Genomic DNA, 18979 nt, shown 5'->3' with positions numbered 1-18979 from the left:
GGTCATCACCATTTAGTTTGTGGGTATTATAATATTTTTGGAAGTATGGTAATGAATAGAAAAGCAATGATCAGTCCCTGACATGAAAAACTCATAAAACAGAAATCAAATGAGATTCAATTTTATCATAGCTTATTTTAGTGATGGGACATACTGTACAGGTAGCTCCACTGCCACCCCTTTCATAAAGAAGAGTGGAATGTGTGATTGTTTCTTTGGTCATTCATTAGCCAAGAAAAAGAGGAACACATGACCATATGTAAATACAGTATACTATAGCTGAATTTCACAACTGTGTTTCATAGCATTACCAATACCGGCCTCTACGACAGTGTGTGCATGTTTCACCAACAAGTCAATTTTCTGTGACGAAGTACATATTTCTATCTCTGATATTTCACAAAGGCTCACTCCTCTATTTGCTGGCATGAATCATCTCTAGATGATATGTATATTGTTTTGTATATATCTTTCGTGTATACTGTTCAAACAATAGAAAATCTCATCAGCACACTTTATGAGATTTCACACGTGTTTAGAGTGCGGACAGATTCTCCCAGATTGACTATTTCCTCTGTTCTGCACATTGTATTCACCAAATGGTTTGCTCCATTTAAGGAGAAAAACTATAATTTTTTCAAGAGACACTGCTGCTCTTTGAACATGCAACTAAAATCAGGGATGTAACTTTTTGGGAACTGGAAAAGGTTTTTTCCATGGAGGAAAAGAAAAGAGACACAACATTTCGGTTGTAGAGATGTGACTGACGTATGAGGTTGGCTCATATGACTTTTTAGATCACTCCATAATTAAATGGTATCATAAAATAGCTGTGTTGGTGAATTATATATTTCAGTGTATATTTCAGAATATACACTATCTTACATAATGATCTTGTAAATACATGCAGAATTCATGCAAAACTGTAAAGAAGCACAAATAAACAGAGATATTCATCTGTTTTCAATACAGGAATGCTTTAGTACAGGGGTCCTGGTCGGGACCACATAGATACTGGTTCTTGCTCCTGCTGAGCTCTCAGTTACTGTACACAACTGGAGCCTTAATTGACTTAATAACAGAATGGTTTTGAACTTCCGACTGCTTTTAGCTCATGTTGAAAGTTGCCTTTTGCATTTCTTGAGTGGAATAAAAACCCAATCTTTTCAGTGGTGAAAAAAGTTGCCAATAATTCCAGTCAAGAAACTTGTTATTTCAATTAAGGCTTCAATTAGGCAACTGAGCTCAGCTGCAATGGAAACCAGCAGGTGTGTTGTCTCGAAGGGGCCTTCCTTCAGTGCTGTTTTGTAAGTCTTGATGGAGTATAGTTTGTAGTAAATGTCTCTCTATCACTCAGTAAATTAATACAGGACAGCTATTAGCTGTGGATCCTTCAGATCAGAATTTAAAATTCAGTAACTTCATCTGCACTAGTGATTCAGCAATATAAAGTCAGTCCACACAGGTCTACAGCTAAGAAGAATTGCAAACACACACTGTAGTACATGTCCAAGAACTGAATATTCCTATTTTCTCAGTTGTCTTTAAATTTACCCATGAGGATGCTTCAATTATTAGAAATAGCTGGTAGGCTAAACAATTGTGGAATGGGTAACATGTCTTTGTGGTCAGAATCAACATTGTACTTGGGTTCTACTATTTAAAGATTGCATATGAAATGTATCTCTTTTGACCTTTGGCATCTGTTCAGTTCTTGAATCATGCAAAATTAGAAAAGAATGTCTGGAGCACTGCAACCCCCAAATTAATTTAGCCATCACTGTTTTTCTCAAGAAAATGCAGTAAATTTAAATAGGCATCTTTTTAAGGTTAAGATTATAGTAGAATAAATATTATTTTTATATTTCTAATTATCAACAATTCATACAGTTCCTAAAATGTTATGATTATCAAAACAATTTAAATGCATAATAGCATGATTACAGATTGATAGTGGATAGATAATAGTTAAATAGAATATAAATTAAATAGAATTAAAGCTCAAATTAAACTGGGGGACAATTGTCATTTTCATAATAATAATAGTTGAAGAATGTTAAGCAACAAACAATTCTGAAATACCTGCATGCTGTCCAAGGTGTTCTGTATGTGAAAAATAAACATACCAATAACACAGTGACAAAAGAAAAAGATACCACAAATAATGTCACATAATGCACAGTAAGGCTATTGAATATTAACATAATAAGAAAAGATATAGGATTTCATTTCACATCATGCAAAACAATCAATAACACAATATGATACACAAATCAACTTCACATATAAATAGAAACATACTGTAACTTAAGTGCAAAACAAATAGCATTATAACCTACTGTTACTGAACGTCCTGCAAAAAAATGTTAAGTGAAAACAGAAGAATATAGTACATCTATTTTACATCTGCGGTTTTTTCTTTAATGCTGGTAATATCCGATAGCTTTGCTTCTAGAAAAGCTGCCCTGTATTTGCTTTCAATCCATAAAAATATTTAGACAAGAACAAATACAAGTTATACTTATTTCCTGCAGATTTTCTGTCACAACCTAGCCATTGTGACTTGCAAGCACTCTTCTATTTAAAAAACCCTATTTGTAAAGTTGATTAAAAGAGGAAAGCAGGTATCAACTGACGAGTGATTCCAAAAATGGACATTCAAATACAGTGGAATACAGCTACTGTACAGAAATTATATTTTTATGGAGGTTTCTATTCACTTTTTTAGAAACCTAAAGTGCCTGGTAGATTGTACAAAATAGCCAAAAAATGCATAGATTTGGAATATGGTACCACTCAGCTACAGAATCAGATTGATAGTTACCCATAACCTACAGTATGAAGACTGCTTGCTTTTAATACACATGCTAACTTTGAAGAATGTTCCTTCTTAGACATGATCTACAGTATATACGTACAGGTATGACCTGACGTAGACCAGAGTATTCCACGTGCATTTCAAAAAAGTAAAAAAAAGAAACATGATCTAGCACTTTCTTACTATAACACGAAATGCAGTTAAAACCGGTAAGACTTTGTAAATACTTGGAAATCAGACCTCCTCCTCACCACCAACTTCAATCTACCTCTCATCATAAAGCAAGTACCTTTACTCTGAATTAATCCCATTCGGCCAGAGACTTGCTTAATTGATTTTTTTTTCCAATCAGTCAATGGGCTTAACAAATGTATGGACGTTAGCGGCGTTTGAAAGTTTCACTTTGTATTTCATTTCAGTGGAGATATCTTCAGCATAAAAGATCCCATTTTTATGTGAATTGATATGCTTTAAATGATATTAGGAATGCATCACACAATGAAACAATCAAAATCAGAGATGAACACAGGCGATATCTGTTTCAGAAATACAGTTTATTGATTTAATACTGGCAACATTAGAAAAACCATTCTTTCTTGCCTGCTATTTTTTTTAAATTAAAGTGAGATATCCTGCCTTTGGGAACACTGTTTTGGAGAACTCCTCCATAACCTACCACATATAAGAATTCAAAAATAACCCCAAGAAGTAAAGCATATGAAAGCTTCATTAAAACTTGAAATGGACGTATTGACAAACTTTTGACTTTAACTACCTTGGCTGGATGGGATGTTGAGAAATGCAACCGGGAAGGAAAGTCCCAAGTATGTACAGTACTTGTACTGTACATGAACCAACCAATGGAAATTGAGGTTTTTTCTTCTTCCTAAATGTATGGTCTGAGCTCCATTAAGTAAAACGTGTGCTGAATGCTGTGTTACGAAATAATATTGTGTCCTCAAATGGGTTAATCATCTAACTTGCCTACCATATGTATACTGAGAGCCATTGCGAAAGAAAATGTGAACTGAAACGATTTTTTTTGAACAGCTAAATCAAACTTAACAAGCAAAGCTAGAAAAACACAAAGATTAATTTGATGTAACTATAATGTTAATAAAAATGAAAAACAAAAATAAAAATATACCAGGTCCATGTAATATCTAAAACCTGTCATTTGCCAACTGTTTTGACCAAATATTCCTCCAATGTTAAATCTCAAAGAACTGAAAAGCAAATTTACCATCATTTGGACTATGGCTGGAAAATATTATTTTCTATCCTAAAAGTTATATTTTTGCTGAGATTAAGGACAGAATTGAAAAGGCATTGAGCTGAGAGTAGGGGTTTGGACTGAGCTAGGGTTAGGGTTATGAACACTATAAGGCTGTGAGGAAAAAAAAGAAAACTGGTGTTAGGGTTGTGTACCCAATGGTTAAAATAAGAGCATGTGAGGACTAGACTAACATTAGATTTATTATGTGCTCATATTGAGATGGCTCTGGTTCTTCATAGGTCTAGAACTATACAGTATGTGTACATTTTACTTATCCAAAGAAAAATTCAATGATGAAACAAAAATGACAACATATTAAAGTAATGCTAGAAAAATGCAATAACTGCTTCAACAGAACTCACGTTGTAACCCTAGCAATGTCTTAAATACCCCAGATACAAAATGTGTGAACACTTAACTGTAAATGATTCTACTTTTGCCTCTACTATTGTTCAGGAAATTTGCCATCATTTAGACTATATCTGGATGCTTGGCGAATATTGGTCAAGCTATCCAAAGAATAAAATGTTTTTAATCAGTTCTAACAACCTTTCGGTTATTTTATTCCCAAACTTTTGGAGAGAAGAATTTCTTGCTTATGGTGCTCAGCTATTAAAAAAAAAACATCTTACTAATAATGCAGAACACCACAATTAACTAAGCTGTATTCACATCACTTCCACATCTCATCCTACACAGTACATTCAAATCAATTTCTAACAAAACAATTTAAAAACGAGAAAAAACAAAGACAAAAATACCTTTTGCTTACCTCTAACAGTTGTACTGCTCCTTCATGCTCCTTCTTAGCTTCAACCTGAGCCTTTACCAATAAAAGAAAAGAAAAAACAAGAGGTGTAAAACTTAGGTATAGAAAAGGCAGTGTTTCTGTCAGACACTTTTTATAGGGAAAGGAAAGATCCAGTCAGGACCATCAAAAAGCTCTTGAGTGTGTACACCTTTAAAAACAATGTTTTCCTTCCAGTGATTTCCTTCAATTGATTAAAAAAATATATCAACACAACACAGAGCTACTAAAAACACACAGGAGACACTTTTTATAAATGTCACCAACAATGAGCTTTCAGGTAGGGTCCCCTGTTCGCACACGTATATAATCACTGGAGAAAGACAAAATGATTGTGCATGATAGTGTTGTTCTGATGTTATTACTCTGATTTAACAGGCTCATTATTAGAGAATTTTCAGTGTAGTAAATAAATTTTATTATGTGCCATTTCTTTGCTGACACCTTCTGATTCTCTTAACAATTATCCATAAAATGTGCTCCAGTTTCCTCACACAGTCCAAAGACATACTGGTAAGTAAATTAGCTTCTGGAAAAACTGACTGTGGTGTGATTGTGTCTGTTTGTGTGCTCTGTGATGAACTGCTGTCCCATCCAGGGTGTATCCTGCCTTGGGTCTGCTGTTTGCTGGGATAGGCTCCAGCTCCCCCGTAATCTTATATTGGATAAAGTGGTTAGAAAATGGATGGTTGAGCATTAGAAGTGAAAATAACTACTTATTAATAGGATCTCATTAGTGGTAGACACAATACTGTTGACGGTACGCCAGACAGATAATATATTGTATGAGGTTTTAGATATTAGCTAACTGATGCTGCTGAGTGTTTAAGATCCACATTTGGATGGATTTTTTCTTGATTAAAATGGAAGTGAATATGGCCGAAGAAAGACTAAATCTAACCAAGAAGCGAATATTAATACTGTTGCAATAGCACTAAATCACCTCATTAGTAAGGGAGCTGACTGGGTGCTGGTGATTAAGTCATTTAACCCATTGAATGTCATGTCTGGTGAAAATCAGGGAAGAAAAGTTCCTTCGACCGTACTTGGTCCACTTCATACGGGCTCATCCTCATGAGACAGCATTCTAGCAGGACAATGCATGTCCTTGTATGTCTTATAATGCTTTATCATACTTTTCTTGCAAGATAAGAATGCAACAGCTATGCCTTCAATGCCCTGCTTGCCATATGTGAGCACCTGTGGTATGGGCTGGGATGATATGTTGCATCTATGGTAAAGAGAGCAGTTTAAAGTCACAAGCATGTCCACGATCTACACAAGGAATCTCACAAACCTGCATCTGCAACCTGGTTCAAAGCACGTGTCACAGATGTACAGCTTTCATTGCTTTCAACTATGGTCACCCATGACACTAGCCTGTGACTTTAGCTGTAGATTCACTCTGAGTAACATGCCAATGCAACTGCCACAATACATATTTTCACAGTAATTACCTTGTTGATTTCTAGAGGTTATCTGTGATGCTCAGTTTATGAATTCAGAGAATTTTTGATTTTCTAAAAGAGATCTCTATATTATACTTGGAAAACTGTCCATTTATGAAGAAGGCGTGGAAGGCCAGTTAGGGCAATGAAGTTAGTCAGCTGAGACCCATGATTGCAGATGCATGAAATCACAGACAATAAGAGTAAAGAAGTGAGAAGAAGGCTTTCTGTATCTTCAGTACCTAATCATTGATCCTATAAATTTATAAGAATAGAATCCACAACATTCAGTTTGTAAAACAACTAATACTGAAAAAGTCATTCAGCTGCCATGTGTTTAGGTTTCATTACCTTCAGTTAATAGAGCCACACTCAAAACTAATATCAGTGCATCCAGGGAGAGTTGTTTGCACTTCTTTGATAACTGTAACAAATGTTACAAATACATTTTTGCTACATCAGACAAGTTCTTTAATATTGCTGGTGTCTTTGCAGGATTTTACACTGCGATAATAAGCTCATTTGCTTTGTCTACCTATTGAACTTTTAATTAAGTTAAAAAATAAAGATAATCATATTTAAAATAAACAGACAAATGTTCATACTGGTATTACTTAAATGTAATATTATTTATATATTTATAATTTATGTTTCAGATGAAAGAAACAAAATACTTCTGCTAATTTCTCTTTCACGACTCTTACAAATGTTGATTCATTTAATGACGCCAGCATTAAGAGTGTACTTAGGTAGTTTGTTTTAAATATAGAACATGTTATTAAAATTAAGCCACTGTTTCACTAGAGAAAACAAGACAACTATTTAATCACACCATGCCCTTTCTGTACTGCCAGTTCCAAGGAATGTGTTATAATAACCACATTATGCTGGGCTTAAGAAATGTTTTGGATACATGAATAGAACTCTGTGGCGTATTAATCCACTTTAATTAGGGGTTTTGAAGAAGAGATGGCAATATCACAGACTAAAAAATGTTTTCTGCGCAGATGATACATTTTCTTCTGTGCAGTAAAAATCTGTTTTAAAGGTGATTGGGAATAATAATATGGAACAACAATTAGAGTTATTTCTCTAAATTATCGGCATAATAAAACAGAAAGTGCTCTTCTACTTCAATTTGAAGGCTCATTAGAGTAGATTGACTTCAAGTGCAGAGAGGAGGACCATTACTAAACTCTGCCTTTGTCACAGATTAATCAGTGAGATTGTGGATTCATGGTGATTGCTGTACCCTGTAGTTTTGTCACCCCCATTTCTTCTCAATCCATTTCAGTGGCTTCCTGATTTGTGTTTGGACTATATTGGGGCAGTAATTCAAAAAGCCCAGTCAACTCTGGACAGGTGCATGAGATAAGTATAAACCACGAGGTGAGCTAGGAGAATTCAGATTCAAGTGTTCTCCTGTTCTACAGCAGGAGCACATGAACTTGACAGGAGAAGGATCATGTTTGTGATGTCTTTGCTTGGGTTTATTGTGTCAGGATGGAGGAGAAGCAATGGTTCTTTAGTGAAGTTTGTGTATGGAACAAATCACTAAGGAATATTTTTTTAAAACGGTTGGAAATCAGAAGGCTCCTAGGGACATGGCTTCTCAGGTTTCTCAGACCAACAATCTGCCAGCTACCATTGTTCATTTGCAATTGTTACCTGTTTTGTGTTACATTCTTGTACTTTATGGTCTCACGACAAATCAGATGCTACTGCACAATATTTAATCACTACTGAAAACTGAGGTACAAAACAAGCAGCCTTTCCATATTATTAATGGGTGTTTAATACTGCATTTGCAGAGAATTCAACTTTATTACCTAAAATACAACACAATTTACTTCCTTTTATTTGATATGACTCCTAACATCTGTCAAGAAAAATGTTGTTCCACATGACTTAGGTAACATCTGCCATATTTCTAATTTTATAAAACCACAGCACAAGTGATTAAACTGTCCCCCTTCCCCTGAAGAAAAAGCAAGCAAAATGTAACAAGGTATTATTGATGCAAATAAAGATTAACTCCTTCTACCCATGAATACCACTTGATGGGGGTTGCATGAGTATCAGATGATATTCTTTCTTATCAGATCTCCCATCTTGGGAAATACTTGTTCTTTTTTTATAGATATTGCTTATGCTTTCTGTGGTGCATCCACACTTTATTTCTTGATACAACAGACATATTTGAAGGCTTTCAAGTACAGTACCATTCTTATATCTTATTCTTACACTGGACTTTGAGTGATTAGACAACAGAAGAAGATTCCAAAACATTTCAACATTCCAAGATATAATTATTTTATACAAGCATGTATCCAAATCTTGATCCGGGTGCGATGACATCTTTTCATGGCCTTTTGTTTTCTAATATTCTTCATTGAATGCATTGCAAATAAGAGATGCTCAAAGTTGAAATTTGGTTGAGACGGTGTTACTAATGTGTCGCAGTAGGAGCCCAGAGTGCATTCCTAATTGTCCCTTTTGTATTCCACAGAGTCTACCTTACCTTCTGCAGAAGGTCGATCTCCTGCTGCTTAGCATTGAGAACTGCCAAAGCATGCTCATGCTCTATCTCCAGCTGTTGCCGCCGCTCGGCAGCCTCGCGCATATGCTGCAATGAATCAATACATAGAAATAAACATATTAGAAACAGCAGCACCTCAGCCTGCCAAAGAAGTGCGCGGCTCTGGTCCTGTTAAGTTGTAACAGCTCCAGATGTTTTCGTGAACCATGCACTAGTAAGAAGCGTGCAGCACATTGGAGGCTCTTGCCGAGTATCTTTTGCTAGTGATCTTTGGGCCAGAAATCTCGGACCAAATCATGAAAGAGGACTGGAGACATGCTGCATTCATAAAGCATTCAGCACCCTGAAAAGATTGCTATCCGGTTTCTTTTATAACCATCTCTTAGACATGTAATTGATGAGCTTCAATGGGAATGTTAATTTGAGTATCTGGAAAACCACTAGGAAATAAAACAGTATTAAGTCATTCAAACTATGCATCATTTTTTTTTCCTGCTAGAGCCCTTTGGTGTAAACTCTCCAGTGTGCTTCATTGTTTGTTGGTTATTGTCTGCGATCCTTTGTAATAACTGGTGAATAATAAATGCGGGTTTAATCCAAGACTACGATGGGCAAAATGAGTAATGCATGATTTTATAGGGTAAAGAAAACAATGGAATGAAAAAAAGTTCTTAACTCTGCAAAATGTTTCCACGGATTGATGAGTTTATTGACAGTGATACTTCTGTCATGCTACGTCATACTTCACCTGCGAGGTTTTAGCGAGACAGTCGTTAACAAAACTCTGATTGCCATTTGCAGCTGATTTTTTGTATGAAGCATCAATGCCTATTGTCACATGCAAAACTGCATTGTGCTGTACATTGAAGAAAGTTCCTCATGAGATATCACGTGCCAGAAGAAAGCGTAAGATGAAGAGGAAAGAAGGACTATAAGTATAAAAACAGCCCAACCCCCCACCTTGATGGGGGTAGATATCATGATACCTTCTTAATCTAACTCAGGGGTGAACAGCTCCAGTCCTCCAAGGCTGTAACAGCTCCAGTTATTAGTTCCAACCAGGCACTGGAAAGCAATAAACATTTAAGTGATTTGTAATTGGCGAACGGCAGAGTTTTGGCTCTTGTTTGGAACACAATTCTGGACCTGATTGACCCTGTGACTGGAGGTTAGTTCCCCTCTTTTAATGCTTCAGAAGATGAACTGACAACATTGTGGTTATAAGATTAATGCAGAATCTGTTTTCATGCACATTCATTGGGTACAAGAAGAGGCCGTGCTGCTGAAACAAAATTATTGGTATTGCATCCTTCATTTTGTAGGGGATATAACCGGGTATAATAAATTAATCTGTTTGCGGAAAGGAAAGTTTTCAGTTTTCAATAAAATGTGAAACAATGATGCAAAAAGGCTTTGAAGATATGAAGTAGCATTTTGGAAAAAGTGCCTGACGAAAAAATATAATCTACAAGTAAAAAAAGCTAAGCCAGACTGTTTATAATAAACAGACATGATCTTACAAAGATATGTGTCTTTTGCCTTATTCTAAAAAAAACTTTCAAATCTCTTTTTTAACCGTTGGAGTAGAAAATAGTGTTAATTTAAAAAAAAAACTGTGATTAAGTGTAGTTGTGGCTGCAAAACCAGAAGACAAGATCACAAATGGAGGTAATAAGAAAGTACATTGAAGAATGAGAACATAAAGGACTTCTTTACACAAAGGGTGGGAGGTGTCAGGAACAAGATACCAAGTCGCATTGTTAAAACCAGTCCCCTAGGAATCCTCATGATATGGTTGGATTATATTCTCAGATTGATTTACTAGCAACCATTAGAGTGTGATGCATTGAAGGGTCACCTCTCATCTGAAGTCCTCTTATGTTCACATGGTCTTGTGAATCACAAATATGTATGACATGTAAATTGTAACCTTGCTATTTATTTGGGAGAGGCTGCTTTTCATAAAACTCAGGAATTTGAAGTGAATATCATATCTACATTACACGAAATACTTCATATTTCTATCATTTCCAAAGAGCAATGTGCTGTGGAGTTTCAGATAAATTAAGTGATTATTTCACTATTAAACAAATTGGTAGTTAATCTGATTGTATCAACAATGTATATACAAAATCAGTTTCTTTAGTAAAAAAAAAATGAAAAGATATTGGGATCAGTAGCATTTTAATTAGGAGCAGTGAGAAGCAGATTGCACTTTTTATATACAGTAACTTTCCTGGCAGAGATATAGCCTGGGGTGAAAAAGCACAGATTAAGAGATATAAAGCAGTCAAAAAGGAAAGAAAATCTGCAGTTGAAAAACTCCTAAATGGGCAATGATGTAGCAGTAATGAGGGGCTCTCAAACCATCTGTGTCCACTACATCAGGGGGCAGTTACATGAACAGTATATACTTCAGATATTCTTGCTCCATAACATTTCTTTGCAATCAGCATTTCAAGGTGTTCCCTGGGAATGGACACTTACAGTAAATGTAAAAACGTGGCAATTCCTCAGATGATATTTGTATTCTGCTACAGATGGGTTACATTTATTCAGGGAAAGAACTGCAACTTGCACACTGAAACAAATTACCAAGGTACTGTAGCACTAACAGCTGCTCTGGGATTCTCTCAGCTGGGGATGTGGTATAGAATGATTGCTCATCAGCAAGGAGGTATTTGTACTGAGGCCTAACTCTATTCTAGCTGAAACCCATCCTTAACGATGTGCACTGTTATTTACAGCACAAACCAACACATTTGGTAGGAACTGTGCATTTCCTTCCCCAAAATAAAAACATTTTACCAAAATAAAAATAAAATGTTTGCTATTTATTTCAAATCCAATTAGATTCCAAAAAACATTTTTAGAAAACATAATTTCTACCAATTAACACAACCCCTTCTGCTTTGCTATTTTTCAAAGCAGACATTGTAGTTACAGTAGTTGTTTGTCATGTTATACACAGTAGCTGTAAAACAAAGACACGAGAATTTCACCTTTCTGAGATGAAAAATGAAGGCAGATACTGCAACTCAGAACTTTTTTTTAGTTTATTGTATGGAGTAGAAAACATTTTGAAGAGATAAAGTGGATACTTGTACATTTTCTGAACATCAGCAGGACATTCATTTTCAGAGACTCTGTTCTTTCAATCCACTGACCACCTCGTCTTTGTGTAACAGAATGTTGTGTGAATGCTTTCTTTTAAAAGGCTCAACTATATAATGCCTTCTCTTCCACTGCAACAGGCATTAATGACTGAAAGCACCAAAGGGAACAATTGTTCCCATTACTGGCGTACTGTTGAGTGTTACTTGTTAATGGGAAGCATTTTAATATATAATAGAGAAAGTAATCGCTGTAATTACCTCATTCATTTTTTTAAATGTTTATCTGAGAGAATGGATAATTTTCACAGCGAGACCACCCTGTTAATATGAGTTACTCGACCCCCTTCCCAACTTTCAACTGAAAGAAAAAATCCTTCTACAATAACAGATAGTGTCCAAAACTTTGTCGTATCACTTTCTTTCAACTTCAGAGCTGTGACTGAAACAAACACCTGAAATGCTCTGCAGATGTTTCTAGCTCTAATTTCATCATTAACTCTCTTCCTGAAATCAATAAGTAGGAAAAGAAACTAAGAACTGTGCTGTAGAAATCCCGTTTCCAGTCCCAGGTAAGTACAGATTCTATTGACCAACAGCCATACAAAATAATGGCTATACTGATTTTTCCAATAGAACTCATGCTCTGAGCTCGTGAACCTGAAACTGAAGATTGCAGCAATTACTGAATAGTGTTATACCAGTTACTACTACTGCCTAACAGCCCATGGTCCTGGGTTTGATTGCAGACGTGGGCCCTTCTGAGTTTCATCTCTTTTCATCTTTTTATGGGGGTTCCACAGAGTTCATGGGGGTTTTCAGAAGGGCTTTGGTTTGCACTCGCCTTCAAAAGAAATGTTGGCTCGTTTGACATGTGTCTCTAAATTATGTATCGTGCTTATCCATGTATGTCCTGCGATGGCCTGGCATCCTGAGTGGCCTGTGCTTCTGGGATAGGCTCTAGAATGTTACAGCCCTTAGCAGAAATAACATCATAATTGACGATTTTTGCTAGAATTCTTTAATTGACAACTCTCCAAACTCAGAAATAGAGTTTTGGTGATAATTGTCTTCTTAATGAGGAATATGAATATGGTGCAAATGTGTAAGTCCAAGTCAAAGAGAAAATGTATCGCCAGAATGTCCTATAATATCCCGTTATATCCTAATATTCCTTTTTCTTCACTCATTTGAATGAAGAAAAAGCTGAATGCAGCCTAATGGCGTATGTCTTGAGAAAAAAGGAATTGCACAATGCAGACCTTTAAAAGATTTTTATAATAGTTTCAGCAGAAGCAGTCTGAAAATGCCATATTGGATAGGAAAGCAAGATGAAGTAGATTTAATGAAAGAAATAGGAGATTACTTTAGAAAGAGCATATGGGAGAAGTAACTACTGTATGCCAACAGTAGTGGTAATGCAGTATGACATAAAATCCAATCGGGGCAAAAATCACTTCTGTGTCACTATCACTACTGATGATCACGGCTACAATATTTCATGTTATAGCTGATTCCTAGCAAGCAATGAGGTACTTTGGGCTTGATGAGAAGAGGCTGTGTATTTCAGGATTATATATACAGTATTTCAAAAACTTTGTATAAACATTACACGAATAAAAATACATTTATCTAGGAGAAAGGAAAATGAAAAACCAGCTAACTGAATCATCTGATGTGCAAGTGTGGTATAGATCTGCATAGTATTATTTCATTGTGTTCTAATGAGGTGCTCAAGGACAGTAGTATCCCATGTGTCTTGAGAATAATGAGTTCATGGAAATGAATGTGACATTTGTCTTACAGATAACCAGATATGAGCAAATGAATTGTAGTGCAACCAAAGCCATTCTCCAACCCAAATAAAACAATCTTTGCTACTTTTTCATACTGTATGGAATTCAGATTAACACATGGACACGATTAGTAATATGGGTTTTGGATGATTACAATGTATATGTTTTTTAAATTATTTTATTCTTCCTTGGAGAAATTCCAACAAGGGCTTAATGACTGGAAAATAGCACAGAATGACATCACAAACTGAAACCATGCATTTGTGGTTAGTTCACTGTACTTCTCAAGCTAAAGCCATTGTCTGATTTCACTTTGTATGCTGAATACAGGAACAAGAAATACAATTAAACTCTTGATATACAGAAATAAAAAAGGTACCACCAAACCATAGACACATCACTTCTAACTGTAAAATAAAAAATAAGAAGTATTATTTCCAACTATAATTTACAGTAAATAATAAGTAAGTATAATTTAAAGTAAATGCTAAATTCCAGGGTTCCTCTGAAATATTGCCTAACACAAAATGCTCAATACAATCTGTAATGACAGGGTCCCAAAGAGGCTCCTCAAAAGAACACTGAGCTCTATAACCCTGATTTGAGCTTGCTTTGTCATAAAAAGCTCATAGTCAGGGCTTCCCCACAATTAATGGCAAAAACATTAGCCAGAGCGACCTACACATCCTGCAACAGCCTGATGCTTGTCAAGGGCTTGCTACTTTGATGTGTAACAAGGAGCTGCACTGTTCCTACTATGAATTCCTGCTTAGCTGTAGGCACTGTGGGATTTGTGGTGTATAAAACAGCTGATGGCTCCACTGTTGAGAAGAAACCAAACACAGTTCTCTACCCCCTCTGCTGCTACACTACAAGGGCTCTGAATTGCTAAACCCACGACTGGGGTTTTAAAATGAAAGTAGCTGTCATTGAAAAATGATCGGACATTTTATATTAAGAAAAGGGGGTAGTGTAGCATAGGGGATAGGCCATTGGACTCATAAATAAAGGTTTGTGGGTTCAGTCTGTGCCGCAGAAATTGCTGTTCTACCCTTGGTTTAGGTAATGTACCCCATTTGCTTCCATCTACCCAGGTATTTGAGTGGGGACCATTGCTGGGATTTTACTCCTGCATACTACTATATAGTCCATTAGGATAGTATTTGGCAAGTTAAAAAATCTGGAATTAACTAGAATTAGTCTGTGGAAAATCTTCCCACTTTCTCCATTTATGTTTAAGAATCATGTCCTTCTTCAAATATTAAGCCAGCAGTTAACTGGATTTTACAAGACATAGTATTATCTGCATACGTTCACTGAAACCTCAGTCATTTGGCATTAATGATAGGCTTCCCTTTCCCAATCACAAATTGCTGTTTTTTTGTACTGTTCAAGTGACATCAGTCATCTGTTCTTGGTAATGTTTTATCTGAAATCAATCTCCTTTTTGAACAGTGCATTTTCATCCAAACTGCACTTACAGGTCTTTTATTTGACTAATCTTCTATTTCTGCAATTGTAACTACAAAATCATCCTTTTAGTTTACAGCTCAAGATGTTTGCCATTATTCTGTTTAAGAAATGTTTGTTGTGAGAAACGTCTAGCAACAGCTTGGAGAAAGTGCTTATTTTCCTTTTTGTTCAGCAGATTTAGCAGTAACTATGCAATTGAAAGGTAGTAGACATAGGACAGGTTTACTCTTGAATGTATCAAACAGTGCGACATCTAAAACATCTGGAGATATCTGGGAAGCTGATGTTTTTGTGTGAATTTCCTCACCTTTAGGACCTGCTCTAGGTTCTCCAGTTTGACGTGGAGCTGTTTCTTCTCCTGCAGGGCCGAATTTCTGTCCTGAGTCACAATATCAAGGGTTTCTCTAAGCTGGACATAGTCCGACTTCACCTGAAAATCAAATTAAATGTGTTTTTTTAACACACAAGCATAGTGAGAACATACAAATACAAATAGTGTCAATAAGAAGCAATGGAGTGATTTAAAACAACAATTTAATAATAGAATGAAACAGAAACCTAAAATCCAACTGCATCAGGTGTTTGATCATGTAACCTCATGACATTCCATTTTATTCTCATTTCATATATTGATTACTTCCATGTCCTCTCATCTCTTCACAAAAAAAAACATTTCCCCGTATTATTTACCAAGTTTCAGTGATCTCATTAGTATCTGTCAGTACAGTTTTTTTTATATATTTTGTCGATTTGACAGAGATGTGATGGAGAAATGATGACTAGAACTGGTATTAGATTTGTGTCACAATAAGTAATTGTGTTCTTTTTTTATATGTAATTTTTAGATGCACTTTTGTGATATGTAATTAGAGTGGGAGTGGAAGTAGAGAGAAAGGGCCAAAAAAAGCACATGATAATTCATGATGCTATCATGAAAATGACTGATAACTCTTATTTTTTCCTGTTTACTAGGATTTACACTTTTTAACACTTCAAAAAGGTTAAAAGGTCTAAGCTCTTCAAAATTTATGTGTGTGCTAAAATAACATCTTAAATTCCAAGAAACCCACAGCTGTAACTGCATGTAGGGTGTTTATTATTAAACAATAAACAGATAAAATCCGAGGGGAATTATCTTTAGTACTATATAACTGCAGAATCTGGAGTTTCATAGGCAATGAGCATGATCCACTTCTTATTTAGTGCTAGCGAGTAGACCTTCAGAAGATCCCTTTTGATTAATCTTCTTCTTCTTCTTCTTCTTCTTCTTTTTCACAGCCTTAGTCCCAGACTGTCCTGGGGTCAGCTGCTTTGGTTGCTCTTCTCCATTTGTCTCTGTCGAGCACATCTTCCTCACTCACTTCACATACCTCCATATCTTTTCTCACACAATCTATCCATCTCTTTCTAGGCCTGCCTCTTCCTCTGTTACCTTCCACCTCAAATTCCCTTACCCTCTTTGTTACTTCCTCAACGTCCCTCCTCATGATATGTCCATACCACCGTAACCTCGCTTCTCGCATCTTCTCAACCACATCCACCACCCTACATCGTCTACGGATTTCTTCATTTCTGATCTTATCCTTCATTGAAATCTGCAGAATCCATCTCAACATCCTCATTTCAGTTCTTCTCATCAAGTTCTCTTCCCTCTTTCCAACTGCCAAGCATTCAGCTCCATATAGTAATACAGGTCTAATCACAGTCTTGTACATTTTGCACTTTAACTTTCTGGGAATTTTCCTGTCACAGATTATTCCAGTTATTTCTCTCCACTTGTTCCATCCAGCTTTCACTCTTTGTTTTACTGCCTCCAGTGTTTCTCCTCCCTTTACCAGTTTTGATCCAAGGTATTTAAAGTCATCAACTTGTTTCAGTTTTCCTCCATTTGTCTCCTCAACATTGGTCATAGTATCTCCTCTTCTCTCCATTACCATTATTTCAGATTTTTCTGCATTCATTTTCAGTCCACCCTTTTCCAGACTCCTCTGCCATTTGAACACTTTCTCCTGTAGTTCTACTTCTGAGTCTGCCATCAGTGCCACATCATCAGCAAAGATGAGTTCCCAAGGCACTTCTGTTCTTACCTCCTCTGTCAGTGTGTCAATAATGTTTATGAAAAGGAAAGGACTTAGTGCTGATCCTTGGTGTACTCCAACTGTGATTTCAAACTCTTTTGTCTCTCCCTGTTGTGTTATCATCTTTGTAGTTGTATCTCTATAGGTTGCTTGAACTAACTTCACCATGCTTTCTGGTACTCCTTTCTTCCTCAAGCACCAATACACCACCTCTCTGGGCACACGGTCATATGCCTTCTCCAAGTCCAGAAAGGCCACATACAGCTTTTTCCCTTTCTCTAGTGTCTTCTCCTGTAACTGTCTCATCACAAAAATGGCATCTGTTGTGCTTTTCCCCGCTGAGAATCCAAATTGTGAGTTGTGGATCCTGATTATCTTCCTGAGTCTCTTGTCCAGAATTTTTTCCAGGATTTTCAATCCATGTTCCAGAAGTTTTATTCCTCTATAGTTTTTACACTCCATTGGGTCTCCTTTCTCCTTGTAGATGGTAACCATACTGCTTTTTGTCCATTCTTCTGGAATTCTCTCTTCCTTTGCAATATTGTTTAGCAATCTCGTCAGCCACTGAATCCCCTCTTCATCGAGGTTCTTAAAGTGTTCTGCTGCTATTCCTGATGGTCCAGTTGCTTTGCCCACTTTCATCTCTTTGATAGCTTCTGTCACTTCCTTTACTGAAATTTCTTGGATTGGTCCACACACTACGTCTGCCTCCACTAGGTTCTCCCTCTCATTTTCTACATTTAACAGATTTTTGAAGTACTCCAGCCATCTTTGCTTGATCTGTTCTTGTTTAATCAAGACTCTGCCTTCTCCATCCTTGAGTACCGCCACCCGGATAATATCTTTTTTCTGTCTCGCTCTATGTTTAGCAATCTTGTAGATTTGGTCCTCTCCTTCCTTTGTTTCAAGTTTCTCATACCATTCTTTCCAGGCTCTTTCCTTTGCTCTTGCTACACTTCTTTTTGCTACCTTCTTTAGTCTCTTATATTCTTGTAATTCTCCAGTGCCATCTTTCAGTGCCTTGTATGCTTTTTTCTTTTCCTTCAGTGTTTCCTGAATCCCTTTTGATTAATAGGCAGTGATATTTTCTGTTTATTTCCACCCACGGAGGTATACGGCTTATTTTACTCTTTTGTTTTGCCATCTGTTCACTTTTTGCTAAATAATTTTCTACATCTAAAAGGTGCAGCATAAAGTAACGAACTGTGCAATTTCAATGGCTTTTTGCAGAAGTAATAACTTACTACGTCTCAAGCATGACAAACTGTACTTTTGGTTTTGAATTAGCATTTTCTCTCATCTGGAACAATGCCTGCTTTCCAAATTTTCGATAAAATCACATACCTCATATCTGCAGATATGAGCACTGTAACATTGCAGATATGTGCATTGTAGAAGACTTATGTAATTTAAAAAAACTAGAAGCTTTAATATGATTCTGATTCTAGGGGAATTCTTTAACTTAAAAAATGTTTAGGCAACAAAAAAGCACAACAAGCTTAGAACCAATATAACGAGACAGTTATGAAAACAAGCTATTAACCTCTTATGCAACACAAAAATTATTCAATTATAATGTCAGATTAGATTTTTGGTAAACCTGTACCACAAAAAATAAAAGAAATGTGGC

The 18979-nt window shown here is 36.2% G+C and overlaps 1 protein-coding gene across 20 annotated transcripts in view; it reads right to left on the bottom strand.

Annotated features, from left to right (window-relative positions):
- The window catches only part of LOC148641680 (RIMS-binding protein 2-like), a 121339-nt gene that overhangs the window by 38438 nt on the left and 63922 nt on the right, over window positions 1-18979 (bottom strand). For 14 of the 20 annotated variants that reach the window (XR_015929713.1, XM_088617770.1, XM_088617771.1 and 11 more), the window contains exons 1-4: window positions 15579-15698; window positions 8872-8976; window positions 4867-4917; window positions 2083-2103 (exon numbers count right to left, since the gene is read on the bottom strand). Coding sequence is in view for 19 of the 20 variants with exons in the window: in XM_088617770.1 (XP_088473896.1) it covers window positions 2083-2103; window positions 4867-4917; window positions 8872-8973 (174 nt within the window). In the remaining variant the exon portion in view is untranslated. Of the gene's footprint in view, window positions 1-2082; window positions 2104-4866; window positions 4918-8871; window positions 8977-9875; window positions 9955-15578; window positions 15702-18979 lie in introns of those variants that run through there. The other 6 variants (XM_088617778.1, XM_088617786.1, XM_088617779.1 and 3 more) reach the window with 3 other exon arrangements.

The sequence above is a fragment of the Lepisosteus platostomus genome, chromosome 24 (assembly GCF_059453375.1).
Source record: "Lepisosteus platostomus isolate fLepPlt1 chromosome 24, fLepPlt1.hap1, whole genome shotgun sequence".
Classification (NCBI taxonomy): domain Eukaryota; kingdom Metazoa; phylum Chordata; class Actinopteri; order Semionotiformes; family Lepisosteidae; genus Lepisosteus; species Lepisosteus platostomus.
Note: the sequence above shows the minus strand (reverse complement) of the source record. Positions and strands in the feature narration are given on the sequence as shown.